The sequence below is a fragment of the Oncorhynchus kisutch genome, linkage group LG15 (genome assembly GCF_002021735.2).
Source record: "Oncorhynchus kisutch isolate 150728-3 linkage group LG15, Okis_V2, whole genome shotgun sequence".
Classification (NCBI taxonomy): Eukaryota; Metazoa; Chordata; class Actinopteri; order Salmoniformes; family Salmonidae; genus Oncorhynchus; species Oncorhynchus kisutch.
In genome coordinates, this window is record NC_034188.2 from 33,726,548 (window position 1) to 33,747,311 (window position 20,764).

At 44.7% G+C, this 20,764-nt stretch overlaps 2 protein-coding genes across 2 annotated transcripts in view; both read right to left on the minus strand.

The window, feature by feature from the left end:
• Positions 1-6,075, minus strand: part of LOC109904718 (calcium-binding protein 1-like) — a 27,952-nt gene extending 21,877 nt beyond the window's left edge. The window contains exons 1-2 of the mRNA XM_031791398.1: positions 5,965-6,075; positions 5,770-5,805 (exon numbers count right to left, since the gene is read on the minus strand). Coding sequence (XP_031647258.1) covers positions 5,770-5,805; positions 5,965-6,075 — 147 coding nt within the window. The remainder of the gene's footprint in view (positions 1-5,769; positions 5,806-5,964) is intronic.
• Positions 4,014-12,125, minus strand: LOC109905212 (zinc-binding protein A33). Its single transcript, XM_020502467.2, has 7 exons — positions 11,528-12,125; positions 10,733-10,828; positions 9,109-9,342; positions 8,800-8,822; positions 7,680-7,795; positions 5,430-7,452; positions 4,014-5,010 (listed from the first exon to the last, which is right to left on the minus strand). The coding sequence occupies exons 1-6, from the start codon at positions 12,038-12,040 to the stop codon at positions 6,887-6,889; spliced, it is 1,548 nt and encodes a 515-aa protein (XP_020358056.1). The 5' UTR covers positions 12,041-12,125; the 3' UTR covers positions 4,014-5,010; positions 5,430-6,886.
• Positions 12,126-20,764: the final 8,639 nt, after the last annotated feature.

Genomic DNA, 20,764 nt, shown 5'->3' on the forward strand with positions numbered 1-20,764 from the left:
ATGAAAGAAATAAAAACTGAAATAAATCATTCTCTCTACTATTATTCTGACATTACACATTCTTAAAATAAAGTGTTGATCCTAACATTGTGTGGTGAGCCAAATTTTTACTAGGATTAAATGTCAGGAATTGAGAAAAACTGAGTTTAAATGTATTTGGCTCATGTAATGTCTTTATGTTAGTTGTGTCTGCATGCTTAATCACGCATGGAACATTTCCTAACAGATTATAAAGTATTCTATTTTATTGGCCCCACTGCTTTCTTGACCTCTGACCCCTCCTTTCTTAGCCATTATTATCCCCTTTCCGGCTGTAAGAGAAGTTGATAGTATGCAAGCTGAAGGCTAAGCGTATGTTGCCAAACATTTCGCCAGTTCCTAATGAGGTTTCCATTAATCACTTTAAGCCTATCTTTCTCCCTCGTGCAGTCATTCATTATTGATGGGGGGAGCACAAACTCAGACTGGGGGAGAAAAGAGTTAAATTATGGTAAAAACAACTAGAGAGACACTGGGGGTTAAAAATAGAGGGAAGTAGTTTAAGGTGTCAGGGGCCTCGAGAAAATAATTACGAGAGTTAGACAGATAGTTCAAGGTGGTGGTGGGGGGGGGGGGGGACCAAGTAGTAGGACCAAATTCAGGAGTATCCAGAGGTGAGGTGGGTCTGATTTGGGCCTCTCTGATGGTTATGAGTGTTTAGTGGTGTGAGGCTCTGAATGACATTTATTAAACAATGGAAATGTCTCTGAAATGATACCCAAGGTTGTTTATTCTTCCAATCATAAAACAATGTCCTCTCATTGATCCCAGAGATCTACCTGTAAGCCTATGACAAGATCTCATTTTACAGAGAATGAGAGATGGAGGGAAGAAAGGAGAGAGGGAGGTGAGGGATGGATGGATAAACAGTCATGCAAAACGGAAGGCTCGTGTTACTGCATGTAGATTAGCCTCGGAGTGATATCTCATTACAGATACTATAGACAGAGGAACTAGATGAACCTTAATAATTCATTTGTTTGTTAATTAAAGAAGGGATAGACAAAGAAGTCACGATGGGCCCGATTCAGACTTCAGATAAGTAAACTTAACATGGACTTAAGTCGATAAAAATAGTTTAGTGCCCCTTCTGAGGATACAATAGTCCCTTTTCCAGTACACAACACACTGACATCACGCACATAAACTCAAACAAAAAGTCCATTTTTCAGGACCCTGTCTTTCAAAGATAATTCGTAAAAATCTAAATAACTTCACAGATCTTCGTTGTAAAGTGTTTAAACACTGTTTCCCGTGCTTGTCCAATGAACCATAAACAATTCATGAACATGCACATGTGGAACGGTTGTTAAGACACTAACAGTTTACAGACGGTGGGCAATTAAGGTCACAGTTATGAAAACGTAGAGTTTTCTACGGACTCTGAAAAACACCAAAAGAAAGATGTCCAGGGTCCCTGCTCATCTGTGTGAACATGCCTTAGGCATGCTGCAAGGAGGCATGAGGACTGCAGATGTGGCCAGGGCAATAAATTGCAATGTCTGTACTGTGAGATGCCTAAGACCGCGCTACAGGGAGACAGGACGGACAGCTGATCGTCCTCGCAGTGGCAGAACAAGTGTAACAACACCTGCACAGGATCGGTACATCCGAACATCACACCTGCGGGTGTGGCAACAACAACTGCCCGAGTTACACCAGGTATGCACAATCCCTCCATCAGTGCTCAGACTGTCTGCAATAGGCTGAGAGAGGCTGAACTGAGGGCTTGTAGGCCTGTTGTAAGGCAGGTCCTCACCAGACATCACCGGCAATAATGCTGCCTATGGGCACAAACCCACCGTCGCTGGACCAGACAGGACTGGCAAAAAGTGCTCTTCACTGACAAGTCGCGTTTTTGTCTCACCAGGGGTGATGGTCGGATTTGCGTTTATCGTCGAAGAATGAGATTGCCTGTACTCTGGAGCGGGATCAATTTGGAGGTGGAGGGTCCGTCACAGTCTGGGGCGGTGTGTCACAGGATCATTGGACTGAGCTTGTTGTCATTGCAGGCAATCTCAACGCTGTGCGTTACAGGGAAGACATCCTCCTCCCTCATGTGGTACCCTTCCTACAGGCTCATCCAGACATGACCCTCCAGCATGACAATGCCACCAGCCATACTGCTCGTTCTGTGTGTGATATCCTGCAAGACAGGAATGTCAGTGTTCTGCCATGGCCAGCGAAGAGCCCGGATCTCAATCCCATTGAGCACGTCTGGTACCTGTTGGTTCAGAGGGTGAGGGCTAGGGCCATTTCCCCCAGAAATGTCCGGGAACTTGCAGGTGTCTTGGTGGAAGAGAGGGGGTAACATCTCACAGCAAGAACTGGCATATCTGGTGCAGTCCATGAGGAGGAGATGCACTGCAGTACTTAATGCAGCTGGTGGCAACCAGATACTGACTGTTACTTTTGACCCCCCTTTGTTCAGGGACATATTATTCAATTTCAGTTAGTCACGTGTCTGTGGAACTTGTTCAGTTTATGTCTCAGTTGTTGAATCTTGTTCTGTTCATACAAATATTTACACATGTTAAATTTGCTGAAAATGAACACAGTTGACAGTGAGAGGACGTTTATTTTTTTTGCTGAGTTTATGTGCGCGAATCTTTGCGGCAGAAAAGAAAGTCATCGCCATCTGCGCCCATTCAACATAGTCTAGATTTATGTTTTTATTACTTCTAAATAAAATAACTTTTTAGGGTTCTCATATGCTTACATTGATGTTTTGATTTTTGCTTAAACCGTCGCTAAGATTATATTCGGTTGTGATTTTTGCAAAATAACTATTTTGGATGCAACAGTTGTTAGCTAGAATGCTAATGCTAATTGATATATGCTGTAGCAAAAGCTATAATGCTAACGCTAATTGATATAGGCTGTAGCAAAAGCTATAATGCTAACGCTAATTGATATAGGCTGTAGCAAAAGCTATAATGCTAACGCTAATTGATATAGGCTGTAGCAAAAGCTATAATGCTAACGCTAATTGATATAGGCTGTAGCAAAAGCTATAATGCTAACGCTAATTGATATATGCTGTAGCAAAAGCTATAATGCTAACGCTAATTGATATAGGCTGTAGCAAAAGCTATAATGCTAACGCTAATTGATATAGGCTGTAGCATAAGCTAGAATGCTAACGCTAATTGATATAGGCTGTAGCAAAAGCTAGAATGCTAACTCTAATTGATATAGGCTGTAGCAAAAGCTAGAATGCTAACGCTAATTGATATAGGCTGTAGCAAAAGCTGGCCAAAGAGCCATTTTGCTGGTTGAAGTTGAAGTGTTTTTTAAGTATAATGCAGTTGATTTACAATGACACAAACATTAAGCATGACATTCAAACAAGCCATAAAATCGAATTATAATCCATAAGAACTCCTGCTTGTTCTGCCACCAACTTGCGCACATCGCCCCTTGTGCAGCAATGTTTGAAAATAGTATATTGAAAGTATTTAACAGATTTCTTATTTTTTCATATCGTACTGTTGGTATAGGCTGGTAGCTCCTCGCGTATCAAGCTTAAAGTGTCAGAGATAGAAGGCTGAAACCACGTCTGGGTTATAATCCTAACACATAACACACACTTCCCACTAATACACACCACACTCACTTGTTCCTGCTCACACACACAGAGACACACATGATCAGGTGGTGCTCTCTCAGTAACTCAGCCCCAACTTGACCCTCTGCTCTCATCTGAACCCCTATCTGACCTGTTAGTTCTACAAAAAATTATTGATCAGGGATTATGGATTTTAATCTTAATCTTTTAAAGCTCATTCTCCTTTGTGGTCACCAGCGTGAGAATGAAGTGTAGGGTGGACATTGTTTGAACGCCCTCCAGTGGACTGAAGGAGAACGACAGTCTTAATGCACCAGAGTCAAGTTCCAACAGCAGCCAGACAGTTCAATATCTGCATGTTCACAAACAGCAATTTGTGCGATCGATCTGTAGAACCACTACACTGTGGAGGTAATGCAACACATTTTTATTATAGATGACACAAAAGATGACGCCGACAGACACAGTCACCCTGTTACTCGCTCCTAGCCAACGTTGTCAGTCATCACTAGCCAGCCTCCGGCCCAGGGCCCTGCCATGAACCTAAGACACTGTTATTAGCTGGCTACCATCCGGTACTCTACCCTGCACCTTAGAGACGGCTGCCCTATGTACAAAGAGTCATTGAACATTGGTCACTTTAATAATATTTACAAACTGTTCAACCCACTTTACATGTATGCTGAACAAAAATATAAATGCAACATGCAACAATTTCAAAAATGTTGCTGAGTTACAGTTCATATAGGCAAATTAGGTCCTAATCTATGGATTTCACATGACTGGGCAGGGGAGCAGCCATGGGTGGGCCTGGTGTGTCTATACTGTATATAATGGTGTGTATTGACTGTATGGACACTATATGAATAGAAAAGGTGTGTACAGAAGTAGTTATACAGGATGAGCCATGACTAGAATATACAGTATATACATATAAAGTGGGTTAAACAGTATGAAAACATTATTAAAGGGACCAGTGTTGAATGACTATGTACATAGGGCAGCAGTCTCCAAGGTGCAGGGTGGAATACCGGGTGGTAGTTGACTAGAACAGTGTCTAAGGCTAATGGTGACTGTTTAACAGTCTGATGGCCTGGAGATAAAAGCTGTTTACCAGTCTCTCGGTCCCAGCTTTAATCCACCTGTACAGTCTCCACCTTCTAGATGGCAGTGGGGTGAACAGGCTGTGGCTCAGGTGGCGGAGGTCCTCGATGATCTTCTTGGCCTTCTTGGTGACATCTGGTGCTGTAGATGTCCCGGAGGGCAGGCAGTGTGAACCCTGGTGATGTGCTGGGTTGTCTGCATCACCCTCTAGAGAGCCCTGCGGTTGCGGGTAGTACAGTACTATGCATCTGTAGAAGTTCTTGAGGGTCTTTGGGGCCAAGCTGAATTTCTTCAGTGTCCTGAGGATGATATTATATTGTTATCGTATTGCTACACTCTTAGAAAATAAGTGTAGTAAAAGGGTTTTTCAACTGTCCCTATAGGAGAACCCATTTTGGTTCCATGTAGAACGCTCTGTGGGACGATTTGTTTTCTTGAGTGTATGGTCAGGGGGCCGCAACATAATTACAAATCATTTGTAGACTGCAAATTGACCATAAGAAGCCCAAACAGAATTGGACTAAAACACAATCATTTCAAACCTTGCTTACATTTGTATACTGTCACATACATCTCCCTATTATGTGTGGGAATACTTTGGAAGAGATTTCCAGAATTAAAATCACTTGGAGCGGATTTGCCGGTGTTTTTACAGTCTTAAAAAAATAAAAAGTAATATTGTAAGAAAACATGGGGGGGCGGAGGTGTTGTTGCCTACCTTCAGCACCTGGGGGTCGGCCCGTCAGGAAGTCCAGGATCCAATTGCACGGGCGGGACCCAGGGCCCTGAGCTTAGTAATGAGCTTGGAGGGCATTATGATGTTGAAGCCTGAGCTGTAGTCGATGAACAGCCTTCTTACATAGGTATTTCTCTCGTCCAGGGCTGTATGCAGTATAATGGCGATTGCGTCGTCCGTCGACCTGTTGGGGCTGTATGCTAATTGTAGTGGGTCTACGGTGCCGGGTAAGGTGATATGATCCTTACCCAGCCCCTCAAAGCATTTCACAATGACAGAAGTGAGTGCTCCGGGGCGACAGTCATTTAATTAGTTCAGTTACCTTCGCTTTCTTGGGTACAGGAACAAGGGTGGACATCTTGAAGAGAGTAGAGACAAGAGACTGGGATATGGAGAGATGTAATATGTCCGTTAACACTCCAGCCAGTGCTCTGAGGACGCGGCTTGGGATGCCGTCTGGGCCGGCAACCTGGGCCGGCAACGCTTAAATGTCTTACGCACGGAGAAACGAGAGCACACAGTCCCCGCGAGCGTCAAGGGCCTGCGTCGGTGGCTCGATGTTGTTGTCCTGGAAGCGGGCGAAGGTGTTCCGCTTGTCCGAAGGCGGGTATGTCGGTGTCGGCGACATGGCTGGCTTTCCCTTTGTCATTTGTGATTATCATCTCATGTTTGAGCTGTTGAATTGCAACCACAGCTGGTCTCTTAATACACGTCCATGTTCCCAGTCACCTTTTCGTGGTTAAATGCGGTGGTTCGCGCCTTTCAGTTTTGTGCGATTGCTGCCATCTATCCACGGTTTTGGTTTGGATAAGTTCCAATCGTCACAGTGGGAACAACATCCTTAATGCACATTCTGATGAAGCCAGTCACCGATGTGTATACGTCGATACTATTCTCAAAGGCGACCGGGGACATTTTCCAGTCTGCGTGATCAAAACAATCTAGAAGCATAGATTCTGATTGGTCACACCAACAGACCTTACCAAGGGGTGCTTCCTGCTTCCTGGAGGAGCAGAATGGAGGCGTGATCTGATTTGCCCATGTATATACTCCACTATTAAAATGTAAAATACACTGTAAAACACTGTCATCTTACTATATACACACTTTAGATAAATATAGTAGGAAATTGTAATTTCAGTCTTTGGCCATGTCCATTTGTAAGGGAAAGAATGTCATGTTTAAGGTGCTTTTCAATTCGCTTTTCCATGTGGCTTCCTTCAGAGTCCTCTGGCATGTGCTCTCTTTAAACACAAAACACCCACATATTCCATGGAAGCATATTTACAGGAAATGTTCATAAACGACAAAACCGTGAACAATAGTCAAGTGTTAGTGAATAGGATGATGACATTGCAGTTTCTCTCACACGTTTTCTACATTGTTCCACTTTCTTGTCTTTGGTTCTCAGTGTTCTCTGACAGTTCTTAACGGGTCTCTCATACCTCCGGGTCGGGGCTAATAATGATAAGAGGCTCACGGTTTCTCCCTTTGATGATTGGCCAGGGGTTGAAGTAGGGGAACACCGGCTCTGTGAACGTGGCGTCGGAGAAGGTGAACAGGTGACTCATATCCCCTGCGTCGTAAAACGCCACCACACCCCTCCCGTAGTCAAGGTACACCCCTACCCTCCTGGGGGGTCGAGGGGGGTGCAACAGGCTCTCCTCGTGGTTGGTGCAGGCCTCGTACTCGCTCCCTCCCCGCCCCTCTCTTAACACCAGGGTCCAGAAGCCGTCGTCAGGACACAGGCTAATCTCATCCTTCCTGTTGACCGAGGCGGCCGCCACCCCCAGCCCCCAGGCCGTCTTGGTGCCCACCTCAACCACCCAGTAGTGTTGCCCTGAGGCGAGGGCTTGGCTTCCCAGGACAATGTTGTAGCGCGTGAAGCGCTCAGGGTTGTTGGGCAGGTTGGGCTGGATGTCCCCGACACTGACTTGGGTGCAGCACGTGGACATCCACAGCCTGGGGTAGGCGGTGTCTGGGTTTAGAGTCACCGCTGTCACACCTGGGAAGAGACAGAGGATTTGGAATACGATAGAAAGGACAGGCTGTATGCGGTCAACATATTGGTGTGGTTGGATACTGTTGTGTGACAGTCAGGTTTGATAGAATGCAATCAGATGGATCCTGTGATGGAATGTTGTCAGATATGTGAGCGCTGTCGTCTAATGGAGTCTAGTGTGGACTATATGTGGTCAGGTGCGGTCTAACTACATTTTGCTGTGGTTGTACCTGGCTGAAGGACAGCGCTCATCCTCCTCCAGGTGCGGTACTGCAGTGGTCCCAGGAACTCCCCCTCCGGCAGATCCACACACACCTCCGGGGGTCGCTCAAACATAATCTCCGCTCTGAGAGAGAGAGACGGATGAAGAGAGAGAAAGTTTTTTTTCCAGAGTTCCCAGTGGTTCTGAACACGGCCTTAGTCTCAGCGGAGGGAGGGAGAGAGCAGCAGAGGGTCTGCCTCTCCCGGTCCCTGCTCCCTCCTTCCTTTCCTCCAGTGAGACTGACCAGAACAGGGGACACCGTCATCCACCTGATGGCGAAACTCGAGTCGCTCCGCATCTGCCTCATGCACAAATCCATGCAGTTCCTAACATCAGAGAACGTGAAATATTCCTCAACGTTAAAATAGACAAGACGAGCTGCTACTGATAATACAAATGCAGGGCTATCAATAGGCCTTCACTTGGCTACTCACTCATTGCAGCTGCAGCGCAAGTGGAAGTGCGGAAAAGCGTTGTTTTATGTTTTGTCATAGCGTTGAATAAAACCAGTGACAGTGCTGAATAATTTATTTGACATGAACTCACTCATAAAAACAGCAGCTCTTTGCTGTATTCTTTTGACAGTCTCTCCCTGGTCATGGTTTTAAAAGTTATTGAGTCTTATGTAGGCTAGTATCAAACTTTGCTGTGGCCGGGGTCATGGACATTCTGTAGGTCATGGAAGTTCTGCGAGCTATCCGATTGGCCAACGCAGTAGCCGTATTCAATTTATCCACAGATCTCCCGGTCTGGCAGGTAGGCCAAGTTTGTATTTTCAGACCAATGAAATGGTTCAAAATGGGAAGACGTTGCCTGCCCGGTACGCAGGGCTTCTGAATCAGGTGGAACTACCGCCAACAGCGCAAGCCTTTATCGTGGGCTTTTCTACAGAAATGTTTGGTGATCGACTAGGAATGCCTTGAAGATCGTCCGGTTGACGACCACTGCCTTACAGTATGAATAAATAATGTTGAAAAGGTGTGAGGAACATTGGGTTACTGTTTTTTTTAATCATGTGAAGTCATGTGGATATGACACAGATCTATGAACTGTAGCATCAGATAAGAACCATGGATTCTTTCACTTACCCTCTGATAAAATCCTTGATTCCCTGAAAGAAAGAATGACAGCTATGAGGCCCTGCTGAGACATCCACACACTCTTCTCCTCAAAAACCCTCAACTATATTCTGGATTTTACTTGAACCCTTTCTGTTTTCATTTTCACTCTCCCTCTATTTCTTTACCCCCCCCCCCCCCACCCTTAACCCCTCTCCCTTCCTCCTCTACAATCTATTTTCTCTCTTTGTTCCTATATCCATTACAGTCCCTTTCTCTTTCCCCCTCTCTCCACTCCTTTTCTTTCCCATTCCTCCCTCCTCTCCTCTCTCATCTCACCCGGAGTTGTGCCGGGTTCTCATTCTCTCGGAGTTTGACGCGGAGCTGGTCGGCAGTTTGCTCTAACTGGCCAATTTGCTCTGTGGTGTGTTTGAGGACCTCCTCCAACTGGTTGAGCCTATTTTCCTTCTCCCGCCGCAGACTCTCCTTCACTCTCTCCTCCTCCTGGAGAAGGAACTCCCTCAGACGTCCAAACTCTGCACTCACCTGCTCCTCTATGTCCCCAGCTCGCTCCTGATGTAGGGGAGGGACAGAGAAAATGTTACAGACTGGGTTGGAATCCATCTTTGGAGACTGTGTTGGACCACTGAGCTTCAGTCAGGAGGTTAGCTCTGGGAGCTAACACGAGCTTGTTTCATTTTATTTCAACTTCAAAGGATACAACTAAGTCAATTAAGAGGAAATTCTTACTTACAGTGACAGGCTGTCAAGAGGTGGCGACAGCAGTGATATAAAACGATGCAAAAAAAACAAAGACATCACGAAACACAATGAGACAGACACACGGCAACAGCACATTCAGTGATAACAGAGGCAGGAGATAAACACGTATTGATTCAAATCTCATGATTCAAATCTCATGATTCAAATCACTTGATTCAAATCTCATGATTCAAATCTCATGATTCAAATCTCATGATTCAAATCACTTGATTCAAATCTCATGATTCAAATCTCAATTCTCAGAAACGGTCACTCGTCACATGAACACCTAACCACCTCCGCTGCATAGACACACAGACACACACACACAGCAACACACAGACACACAGTAACACACACAAACATTTGCCACATCGGTCACGTGGTAGCTAGATGGTTGACACACATCCTTGCTCATACCCACTTCCTGTTCCCCACAGAGAGACAGAGGGAAGTGAAAGAACAAGTGATTAGAGGAGAGAAAGTGTTTCAGTGTGTAACAGACAGACACAGGGCATGCCTCCTTAATGGGGTCCCGATGTCTGTGCTGTGCTCATCTTCAACGCAGGCCTCCAAGGACATCGTACACATTCGGTATCTACCTCACACACACACACACACACACACACACACACACACACACACACACACACACACACACACACACACACACACACACACACACACACACACACACACACACACAGTAGAGCCTGAACATTTCTCTTTTACTTCACAAAGCCTTGTGAGGTGAAGCCTGTGTCAGAACAGAGAGGGAGAGACCTGGGACAATCCTACATGTTATGATTGATCTTATCGGTACGAACTAAGGCGTGTATTTTACCTAATTCTGTGTGTGTTTACATTAAGGGTGTGATAATGTGTGTGTGTGTGTGTGTCTGCACTGTGTGTGAGAGAAAGAATGGGTAATCCCCTAGTCAGAGTCATAATCCCAGCGTCATTGTGCATTAGACATTCACAACTGTCCAATAACGATGTTACCACCTGTAACAACATAATCACATTGACAAACTCTGTATAATTAAACTCATTTGAATGTGCCTGGGTGAGACAACGCACTAGAGTGTTGACTGGCCACTAGAAACGTTTCAAGGATGATGGGCACTGTAAATGAGAAGCCTCTCACTGACAGCACGCACGCACGCACACACACACACAAACAGTCAGTCAGTCAGTATACCTTGATGAGCATGATCTTGTTGTTGGTCTGGACCTGACAGAGAGAAGCCTGTTCTGTTTGGATCATTACTCTCTCCAGGGCTATGGACAGCTTGTCCTGCAGAAGAGGAAGAAGAAAAACAGGTCACACACACACACACACACACACAGCTTGAAGTTATGCGAGTTGAACTGGTAAACAGTGTTTTCTGTTATACGGAGATTCATTGAATTAGGCCTAACTCTCTTGTCAATTTAAGATGCACTGTTTTGGATCCTTTGTAGTCTGACAACAAGCTCAATGTGACTCATATGACCAGAGGGCCTTTCCAACTAACTGGCTTCATTTCAACAAGTTACCCAAATGAACCCCCCAAAAGTTACAATGTAGATGGATAAGATTTGTGAAAACAGTGTAGTGACTGAGGTATGTCACCAAATATCCAAAGCAAATATAAAAGGTTAAATATGTCAGGGAACTAAGCTTTGACACCAGCACGCCGAATTCCTCTCCAGCTCCAAGTATAGGCTACATCAACACTGACTTGTGTCTGCTTATGTCTCGCGCTCTAGCATGTTAAAGACTCAATTATCTTGGGTCCACATTTATCTTACAAGACTTAAAATATATGACTGAATAGCAACTTTGTGAACTTGGCTCAGTTTGAGATTTGTGGACAGATTCTGCCACAATTTATGCATTCCAATGCGTCAGGTCCCTGTGTCATGATGTTACGAACCCGGCTAACTCATATGTATTCCAAACACCTACACAGGTAGATACATAAATAGTAAAATAGTGTTCTAAAAGTGTTACCTTGTAGTTCTCGAACGCCTCGTTGATGGGGATGACATTGTGCGTCTTGTGATCTCGGGACATCCCGCACACCAGGCAGATCGCGAGCTGATCATCCTCACAGAATAGCTTCAACTTCTCCTCGTGCTCCTCACACCGGTCTGACTCGAGGCGAGGACAGAAATCGGTGAAACTGAACCCGGAGCTGGGCATAATGCCCCCCCGTTGCCGTTCTTCAGTATCCTCCTGTGAGCTCTCCTGGTCTCCGGGTTTCCCATCTATGTCTCGAGCTCTCCTCACGCTGTCCACGACGTTACACAGAAGCGAGTTGGGGCGCAGCTTCGGAGCGCATGTCTTTCGGCACTTCGGGCAGGTCGGGTGTTCATCGTACTTGGCCTCCCAGCACTGCGTAATGCACACGCGACAGAAGTGGTGTCCGCACTCGAGGATCACCGGCTCACGGAAGAGCTCGAGGCACACTGGACAGGTGAGCTCGCTATGTAGCTCCTCAAGCGTGCTGGCGTCAGTAGCCATTCCGAGCCGTCTGCATACTGAAAGGATAGGGGGTTGCGCTCAGAAAGTAGCTGACTGCAGCACATGAAAAGTTCACTCTTCCGTATGTGAGAGGGCGACAAGGGTGCGGTCTGTCTGAGACAGTAGACTCCCCTGTTTTCACGGAAGAGGGTGAAGAAGTGCAAATCAAATCAACGTTTATTGGTCGTGTACACAGTTTTGCGTGTGCAGCGAAATGTTTGTTTCGAGATCCAACAATGCAGAAACATCTATCAATACAATGACAACACACACATAATCCAAAATAAAGGAAGATATATCAGAATGAGCAATGTCAGAGTCCGGAATATAAATACATTTATACTCAGTTTGAGCTACACCCCCCTGTAGCCACGAAGGGATGCACCTGGTCAACAACAATGCTCATATGCTGTGGCATTCCCCACACCATGACACCACTGCCACCAGCCTGTACCGTTGACACCGGGCAGGATGGGGCCATGACGCACTGGGATTCGTCGGACCAGGCAATGTTTTTCCCCTCAGTTGTCCAGTGTTGGTGATTGCCTGCCCACTGGAGCCGCATCTTGTTTTTAGCGGATAGGAGTGGACCCCATTACGGTCTTCTGCTGGAATAGGCCATCCGTGACAAAGACTGCGAGTTCCGAGTGACTGAGGTCCTTGATGATCTTCTTGGCCTTCCTGTGACACCTGGTGTGTCGATGTCCAGGAGGACAGGCATTGTGTCCCCGATAATGTGTTGTGTTGACCGCACCACCCTCTGGAGAGCCCTGCAGTTGTGGACGGTGCAGTTGCAGTACCAGGCGGTGATACAGCCGACAGGATGCTCTCGATGCTGCATCTGTTGAAGTTTGTGAGGGTCTTCGGGGGCCAAGCCTAATTTCCTCAGCCTCCTGAGGTTAAAGAGGTGCTGCTGCGCCTTCCTCGCCATGCTGTCAGTGTGAAGGGACCATTTCAGGTCCTCGGTGATGTGCACGCTGGGGAACTTGAAGCTTTTGACCCTCTCCACTGCGGCTCCGTCGATGTGGATGGGAGTCGGGGGCATGCTCCCTCTGCTGGCTCCAGTAGTCCATGATCAGCACCTTTGTTTTGTTGACGTTGAAGGAGAGGTTATTTTCCTGGCACCTCTCCACCAGGTCTGTCACCTCCACCAGGTCTGTCACCTCCTTTCTGTAGGCGGTCTTGTCATTGCTGGTAATCAGGCCTACCACTTGGTCGGCAAACATGATGATTGAGTTGGAGACGTGCATGGCCACGCAGTCATGGGTGAACAGGGAGTACAGGAAGGGGAAGTCTAAGACCCAGTTGCACAGGGAGGGAGTTCAGACCCAGGGCTTAGTGATGAGATTGGAGGCCACTATGGTGTTGAATGCTGAGCTGTAGTCGATGAAAAGCATTATTACATAGGTATTCCTCTTGTCCAGGTGGGAAAGGGCCGTGTGCGCGATTGCCTCACCTTTTCAAGGCAGTGTTCTGGAACATTGCATCTACATGTCCACAGAGCCCCGTGGGCAGAGGCGTAGAGAACCAGTTATTGCTCTGGCTCAGTTCCATTTAGGTTCCTGGCTCCTACTTTTATGCACCCCCTGAAGCACTGTTTATTATCTATGCATAGTCACTTTACCGCTACCTACATGTACATATTACCTCAACTAACCGGTGCCACTGCACTTTGACTCTACTGGTACCCCCTGTATATAGCCTCTACTGTTATTTTATTGTTTCTTTTTAATCTTAATTTTTTTTAAATGTTTAAACATTTAAATAGTTGAACACTTATTTTTCTTAAAACTGCATTGTTGGTTAAGGGCTTGTCAGTAAGCATTTCACCCTAAGGTTTACACCTGTTGAATTCGGCACATGTGACAAATAACATTTGATTTGGTTTGAAATCTAAAAGGACTGAATAGGTGAAATCAAATGTGTGTGTTTGAGGGATGGGTGGCGCCATAGTGTTATAGGAGCTGCATAAATGTAGTGTAGGCCCAACTGTAATAATGTAATGTAAGTGTGTTAGAGGGGTCTGTGACAAGGCTTTAAACCAGGTGTCACCCTGAGTGTTTGAAACGTTCCAAAACATTGCCTTGAAAATGTGAGGCTCGTACATGAGCCAGAACTCTGATTAAAGGCTTAAAACTTAAAGGCCCAGTGCAGTCAAAAACGTGATTTCCCGTGTTTTATATACACTGAGTATACCAAACATTAGGAACACCTTCCTAATATTGAGCTGCAACCCCCCCCCCCCCCTCCCCCTCCCCCTTTTTGCCATCAGAACAGCCTCAATTCGTCAGGGCATGGACTCTGGAAGGTGTTGAAAGCCTTCCACAGGGATGCTGGCCCATGTTGCAGTGCTTCCCACCATTGTGTCAAGTTGGCTGGATGTCTGTTGGGTGGTGAACCATTCTTGATACACACAGGAAACTGTGGATTTTAACAAGTGACATCAATAAGGATCATGACTTTCACCTGGATTCCCCTGGACAGTCTATGTCATGGAAAGAGCATGTATTCTTCATGTTTTGTATACTCAGTGTATATTTTCACACTATGAGGTTGGAATAATACTGTGAAATTGTTAAAATTATGATAATGCCCTTTTAGAGTAAAAGCACCTGAAATGTCAGCCTGTTTTGGTGGTAGTTGTGACCTGCCTGGTGCCATCGCCAGGTGGTAAATTAGTTAATAGACTTCCAAACCTCTCTGGCAATAACAGCTGTTTTTCAGTTTCCCCCTCCCCACTCAGACCATTCCCCGACAGTCCTAGCTGAATTCTTGCTTGAGAAATCGCTCTCAACTAAGAAGCAATTTTTGTTTCTTTTTGACCATTCTAATTGAAAACAATCACAGTAAGGTACTTCATTGTTACCCAGAAATGATTTGATTTTAAGATAAAAACGGCTGCATTGGACCTTTAACCAATCAATCAGTTGGAAGTCAGCAGCTTCCATTCCACCAAGGGGGAACGGGGAAATACCTATGGGTCTCCAAAATAAACCTGTTATCTGTCACATTTTGGGTTATTCTATGGTCAGCTTCTGGGCAGTGCTTGTCCCCCAGTCAGTCCTCAGTGTCAGCTATGATATGACTTTTGGTTATTGAACTACAGTAGGTGAAATGGATTTACATACGGTAATGGAATTATGGAAACGGGATAACATCATTGGTCCCTGATCTGTACTACACTAGAAATGCATAATTATGGATAAGAATATCATTCTGTTCATGGTGGTGTATCCTGAATAACTACAAAAAGATAGAAATATGCAATAATCCTTATTTGCATATTTGGGTATTATTCTACACACTGGCTATTATTTGAATGAGCTCCGCCCACAAACAAGACCACTTTGGTTGGTCCGGACCGGACCCAATCTGAACCAATCGTAGACGTCTATGTTTCACGAGTTTGGACATCACAGTAGAGTAAAGTTCAGTACAGTACAGTAAAGTAGATATGTTCAGTACAGTATAGTACAATCCAGTACATTATAAACTGGGTGGTTTGAGCCCTGAATGTTGATTGACTGACAGTCGTGGTACACCACGGGTATGACAAAACGTTTATTTTTACTGTTCTAATTACGTTGGTAACCAGTTTATAATAGCAACAAGGCACCTCGGGGGTTTGTGGTATATGGGCAATAAGGACTGTGTCCAGGAACTTTGCGTTGCATCGTGCCTAAGAACAGCCCTTAGCCATGATATATTGGCCATACAGTGCATTCGAAAGTATTCAGACCCCTTCCCCTTTTTGTTACGTTACAGGCTTATTCTAAACTGGATTAAATCAATTGTACTCATCAATCTACACGCAATTCCCCATAATGACAAAGCGAAAACAGGTTTTAAGAAAGGTTTGCAAATGTATTTAAACATTAAAAACAGAAATACCTTCTTTACATAAGTATTCAGACCCTTTGCTATGAGACTCAACATTTTGCTCAGGTGCATCCTGTTTCCATTGATCATCCTTGAGATGTTTCTACAACTTGATTGGAGTCCACCTGTGGTAAATTCAATTGATTGGACATGATTTGGAAAGGCACACATCTAACTATGTAAGGTCCCACAGTCGAAGGAATTGTCCGTAGAGCTCTGAGACAGGATTGTGTCGAGGCACAGATCTGGGGAAGGGTACCAAAACATTTCTGCAGCATTGAAGGTCCCCAAGAACACAGTGGCCTCCATCATTCTTAAATGGAAGAAGTTTGGAACCACTAAGACTCTTCCAACAGCTGGCCGCATGGCCAAACTGAGCAATCGGGGGAGCAGGGCGGTGACCACAAACCCGATGGTCACTCTGTCAGAGGTCCAGGCTTCGGGACAAGTCTCAATGTCCTTGAGTGGCCCAGCCAGAGCCCGGACTTGAACACGATCGACCATCTCTGGAGAGACCTGAAAATAGCTGTGTAGCAACGCTCCACATCCAACCTGGCAGAGCTTGAGAGGATGTGCAGAGAAGAATGGGAGAAACTCCCCAAATACAGGTGTGCCAAGCTTGTAGCGTGATACCCAAAAAGACTCAAGGCTGTAATCGCTTCCAAAGGTGCTTCAGCAAAGTGCTGGGTAAAGTGTCTGAATACTTATGAAAATGTGATATTAAATGTGTTTTACAAGTTTCGTACATTTGCAAAAATGTCAATTATGGGGTATTGTGTATAGATTGATGAGGGAAAAAAGTATTTCATACATTTTACAATAAGGCTGTAACGTAACAAAATGTGGAAAAAGTCAAGGGGTCTGAATACTTTCCAAATGCACTGTATACCACACCCCCTCGGGCCGTATTGCTTAATTATACTGCACTCGTGTGCTTTACTGAACTCTAGTTTACAGTACTGTACTGTACTCTATTTGACAGTACTGTTCTGTACTGTGCTGTCCAATCTTGTGAAACATAGACGTCTATGATTGGTTCAGATTTGGTCCTACCAGGGTGGACTGACCAAATGAAAACTACTTTTCAACGTCCATGGACGTCCGGTGTCGGTAGGTGCTCAGTGGGCGAGGAAACTTGTTACAGTAAATGGAAAGAGGGTAGGTGGTAGGTGTCATGGTAGGAGTCATTAAGAGCTGGGAGACGTGACATTAACTGGAGAGAGAGAGAGAGAAGAGAGAGAGCGGCAGAGAGATAGAGAGAGAAAGAGGGATGTGTTGTCCAGACTGTTTTCACAGTCTTGCTTTGACTACCAGATGACGGAAAGAGAAAGAAAACAGTTATGAGCTGAACATAACAGTATGCCAGTATTTCCCATTGTAGCCAATTCAATTGTAGTAATTACGTTAAAGATTCTTCAGTAATTACGTTACCGATTTGGTCACAGAATTACGAGTTTTAATCACTTAATAACTTTAAACAATCTTTAAAATCACCATAACTAATTGATAGGTCTACCATTACTTGTTGCTTCAGTGAACTTTCCTTATCCTCCCCCCTCATGAGACATTATAAACACATAAATTATCTCTAAGATATGTGGGTTTTTGGAAATGGAATTACAAGGCTAAAGTCAATGTTTCTTAAACTTACAGAAGGCAAATAATTTCTCCAAAAGGAGAGAGGGGCTCTGCTCTTGCTTCCAGCCAGTCTTGGAGGTCTACTCTGGGGGAGGTGGGTGACTTCACCCCCTGCCTCTGGTTCTTCTACATGAAGACTCCCCCAAAAGCCGTAGGGGGAGAGGGGTACCAGCCCATCTGCCAGTGCTACAGGAACCATTAGCATTTTGCCAGGCTTTACCAACGCCAGAGCCGTGCTCCCCTCTGCTCCTCCTACTTACCCCTGGCGGAGGCAAATGGCCCAGAGACAAGTGGATGTGTGAACCACAGGTGAGTATACTGTCTGTCTGTGTGTAACTGTGTATTACATTCAGGGTCAATTCCATTTGATTCTACTCGATTCAAGAAAAAAACTTTATTTGTGGTGTGTTTGTGTGAAGCCAGCAGTTCTTAGAAAAGTGCTTAAGCAGTGTGACTTCTCTCACCCAAAGCAATTCAAACAAAGTAATGTCATTATTATGTAATCTGGGAAATATTCTGTTTTTTTTCCCTTTTTAAAGTGGAAATGACAGCGTTTTAGCAACATGACATTTTATTAAAACCTGTTCATATCCACTCCAAGAATAGTATGTTTGGGAATTAACCTCTACACGATCAGTGTGTCCCCCGCAGTACGTTTGAGCTACAGCAGGCTAGTGTGATTAGCATGGGGTTGTAAGTAACGAAGAACATTTCCCAGGACATAGACATATCTGATATTGTCAGAAAGTTAAAATTCTTGTTAATCATCAAATCAAATCAAATGTATTTATATAGCCCTTCTTAGATCAGCTGATACCTCAAAGTGCTGTACAGAAACCCAGCCTTAAACCCCAAACAGCAAGCAATGCAGGTGTAGAAGCACGGTGGCTAGGAAAAACTCCCTAGAAAGGCCAAAACCTAGGAAGAAACCTAGAGAGGAACCAGGCTATGAGGGGTGGCCAGTCCTCTTCTGGCTGTGCCGGGTGGAGATTATAACAGAACATGGCCAAGATGTTCAAATGTTCATAAATGACCAGCATCGTCAAATAATAATAATCACAGTAGTTGTCGAGGGTGCAACAAGTCAGCACCTCAGGAGTAAATGTCAGTTGGCTTTCCATAGCCGATCATTGAGAGTATCTCCACCTCTCCTGCTGTCTCTAGAGTTGAAAACAGCAGGTCTGGGACAGGTAGCACGTCCGGTGAACAGGTCAAAGATCCATAGCCACAGGCAGAACAGTTGAAACTGGAGCAGCAGCACGGCCAGGTGGACTGGGGACAGCAAGGAGTCATCATGCCAGGTAGTCCTGAGGCATGGTCATAAGGCTCAGGCCTTCCGAGAGAGAGAAAGAAAGAGAGAAAGAGAGAATTAGAGAGAGCATACTTAATTTCACACAGGACAACGGATAACACAGGAGAAATACTCCAGATATAACAGACTGACCCTAGCACCCCGACATATAAACTACTGCAGCATAAATACTGGAGGCTGAGACAGAAGGGGTCAGAATACACTGTGGCCCCATCCGATGATACCCCCGGACAGGGCCAAACAGGCAGGATATAACCCCACAAACTTTGCCAAAGCACAGCCCCCACACCACTAGAGGGATATCTTCAACCACCAACTTACCATCCTGAGACAAGGCCGAGTATAGCCCACAAAGATCTCCGCCACGGCACAACCCAAGGGGGGGCGCCAACCCAGACAGGAAGACCTAACTGCACTGTCCAATTTACAGTAGTTATTACAGTGAAATAATAACATGCTATTGTTTGAGGAGAGTGCACAGTTATGAACTTGAAAATGCATTAATAAACCAATTAGGCACATTTGAGCAGTCTTGATACAAAATATTGAACAGAAATGCAATGGTTCATTGGCTAAGTCTAAAACTTTGCACATACACTGATTCCATCTAGTGGCCAAAATCTAAATTGCGCATGGGCTGGAATAATACATTATGGCCTTTCTCTTGCATTTCAAAGATGATGGTACAAAAACACGTTTTTTCTTTGTATTATCTTTTACCAGATCTAACGTGCATATCCTTGCTTCAGGTCCTGAGCTACAGGCAGTTAGATTTGGGTATGTCATTTTAGGCAAAAGTTGAAAGATTGAAACTTAAAACATGATTTTCAATTGTTTTGCACTGCTCCCTTACCTTTGCTGTTCTTCCATCAGAAGACCTGGAAGGGTTTATACTTACCAAAAACAGCTTTAGTTTTGAAGTCTGTGTCTTTCGGTTATCAAACACGACATATTTCGGTTGAAATGCAGCCAAAAAGAAAAGTTAGTTCGCACCAAAACGTCGAAATTACTTATTATATGTCGACTAAACTTGTCAAACTTGGTTCAGAACACAGCGTTAGCATGTTATATAGCTTCACAGCAATTCTCAGGACAAAGAGAAACACACGCATCGTTTAATCAATCTTGGAAGAAAGACACCACAGGAGCAGAATGCGCATGAGAGTAACCTGTTTTCTCGCGCGACCGAAAGGTTTCGATTCACACAATGAGAAGCCCCATTGAAAGCGGACCTCGAGCTGAAGGCATAGGAACTGTTCCCAGGACTGTAGGTGCTTGGGAAGGGTTTGGGCGATGACGTCAAAGTTGGGCCAACTTTTTGGATGACAAGAGAGAGTTTGGGAGAATGAGTGCCCTGAGAGTTCTGCTTTACTTACAGACATAATTTAAACGGTTTTAGAAGATTTAGAGTGTTTTCTATTCAATAATAATTTTTAATTGCATATATTAGCAATTTTTGACAGATTTTTTTTCTGTTTACCATGGGCACGCAATCACCCCAAAGGGGGCAGCAATCAGCCCTATCCCCATCAGGTTTTAAGCATAAACTGAATTTGATATTTTTGACCAATATTATGATTTCCTGTTTGTGTCATATCTGCAAAGTAGTTAAAACGCTGTCAATTCCACTTTAAACTCATTAGTGATTTCCAGGAATAAAAAGACTGGATCATAATTGAAGCTCAGGCCTGTGTTTGTTCTTATTTTTCTAAATGATATTCTTATACCCAACAGCTCAGAGTAATCACCAGTGGTAGAATGTTATTACACTGTTAAAAAAAGTTGAAATGTAAGTTGAACTATCTTTCTCTCTGTGTTGGTTTTAATCTCAGTGTTCCCTCTCTGCGTGTTCTAAGTTGGAGTTCTCCAGTACCAGTCCAGAGATGTATTATTTC

Coding starts and splice junctions, on each gene's coding strand:
- LOC109905212 (XM_020502467.2), bottom strand. CDS start 12,040: ATGGCTACTGACGCCAGCACGCTTGAGGAGCTACATAGCGAGCTCACC. Junction 9,343..10,732: donor ACAAGATCATGCTCATCAAG/GTATACTGACTG, acceptor CCCCTACATCAG/GAGCGAGCTGGGGACATAGA. Junction 8,823..9,108: donor AGAACCCGGCACAACTCCGG/GTGAGATGAGAG, acceptor TCTTTCTTTCAG/GGAATCAAGGATTTTATCAG.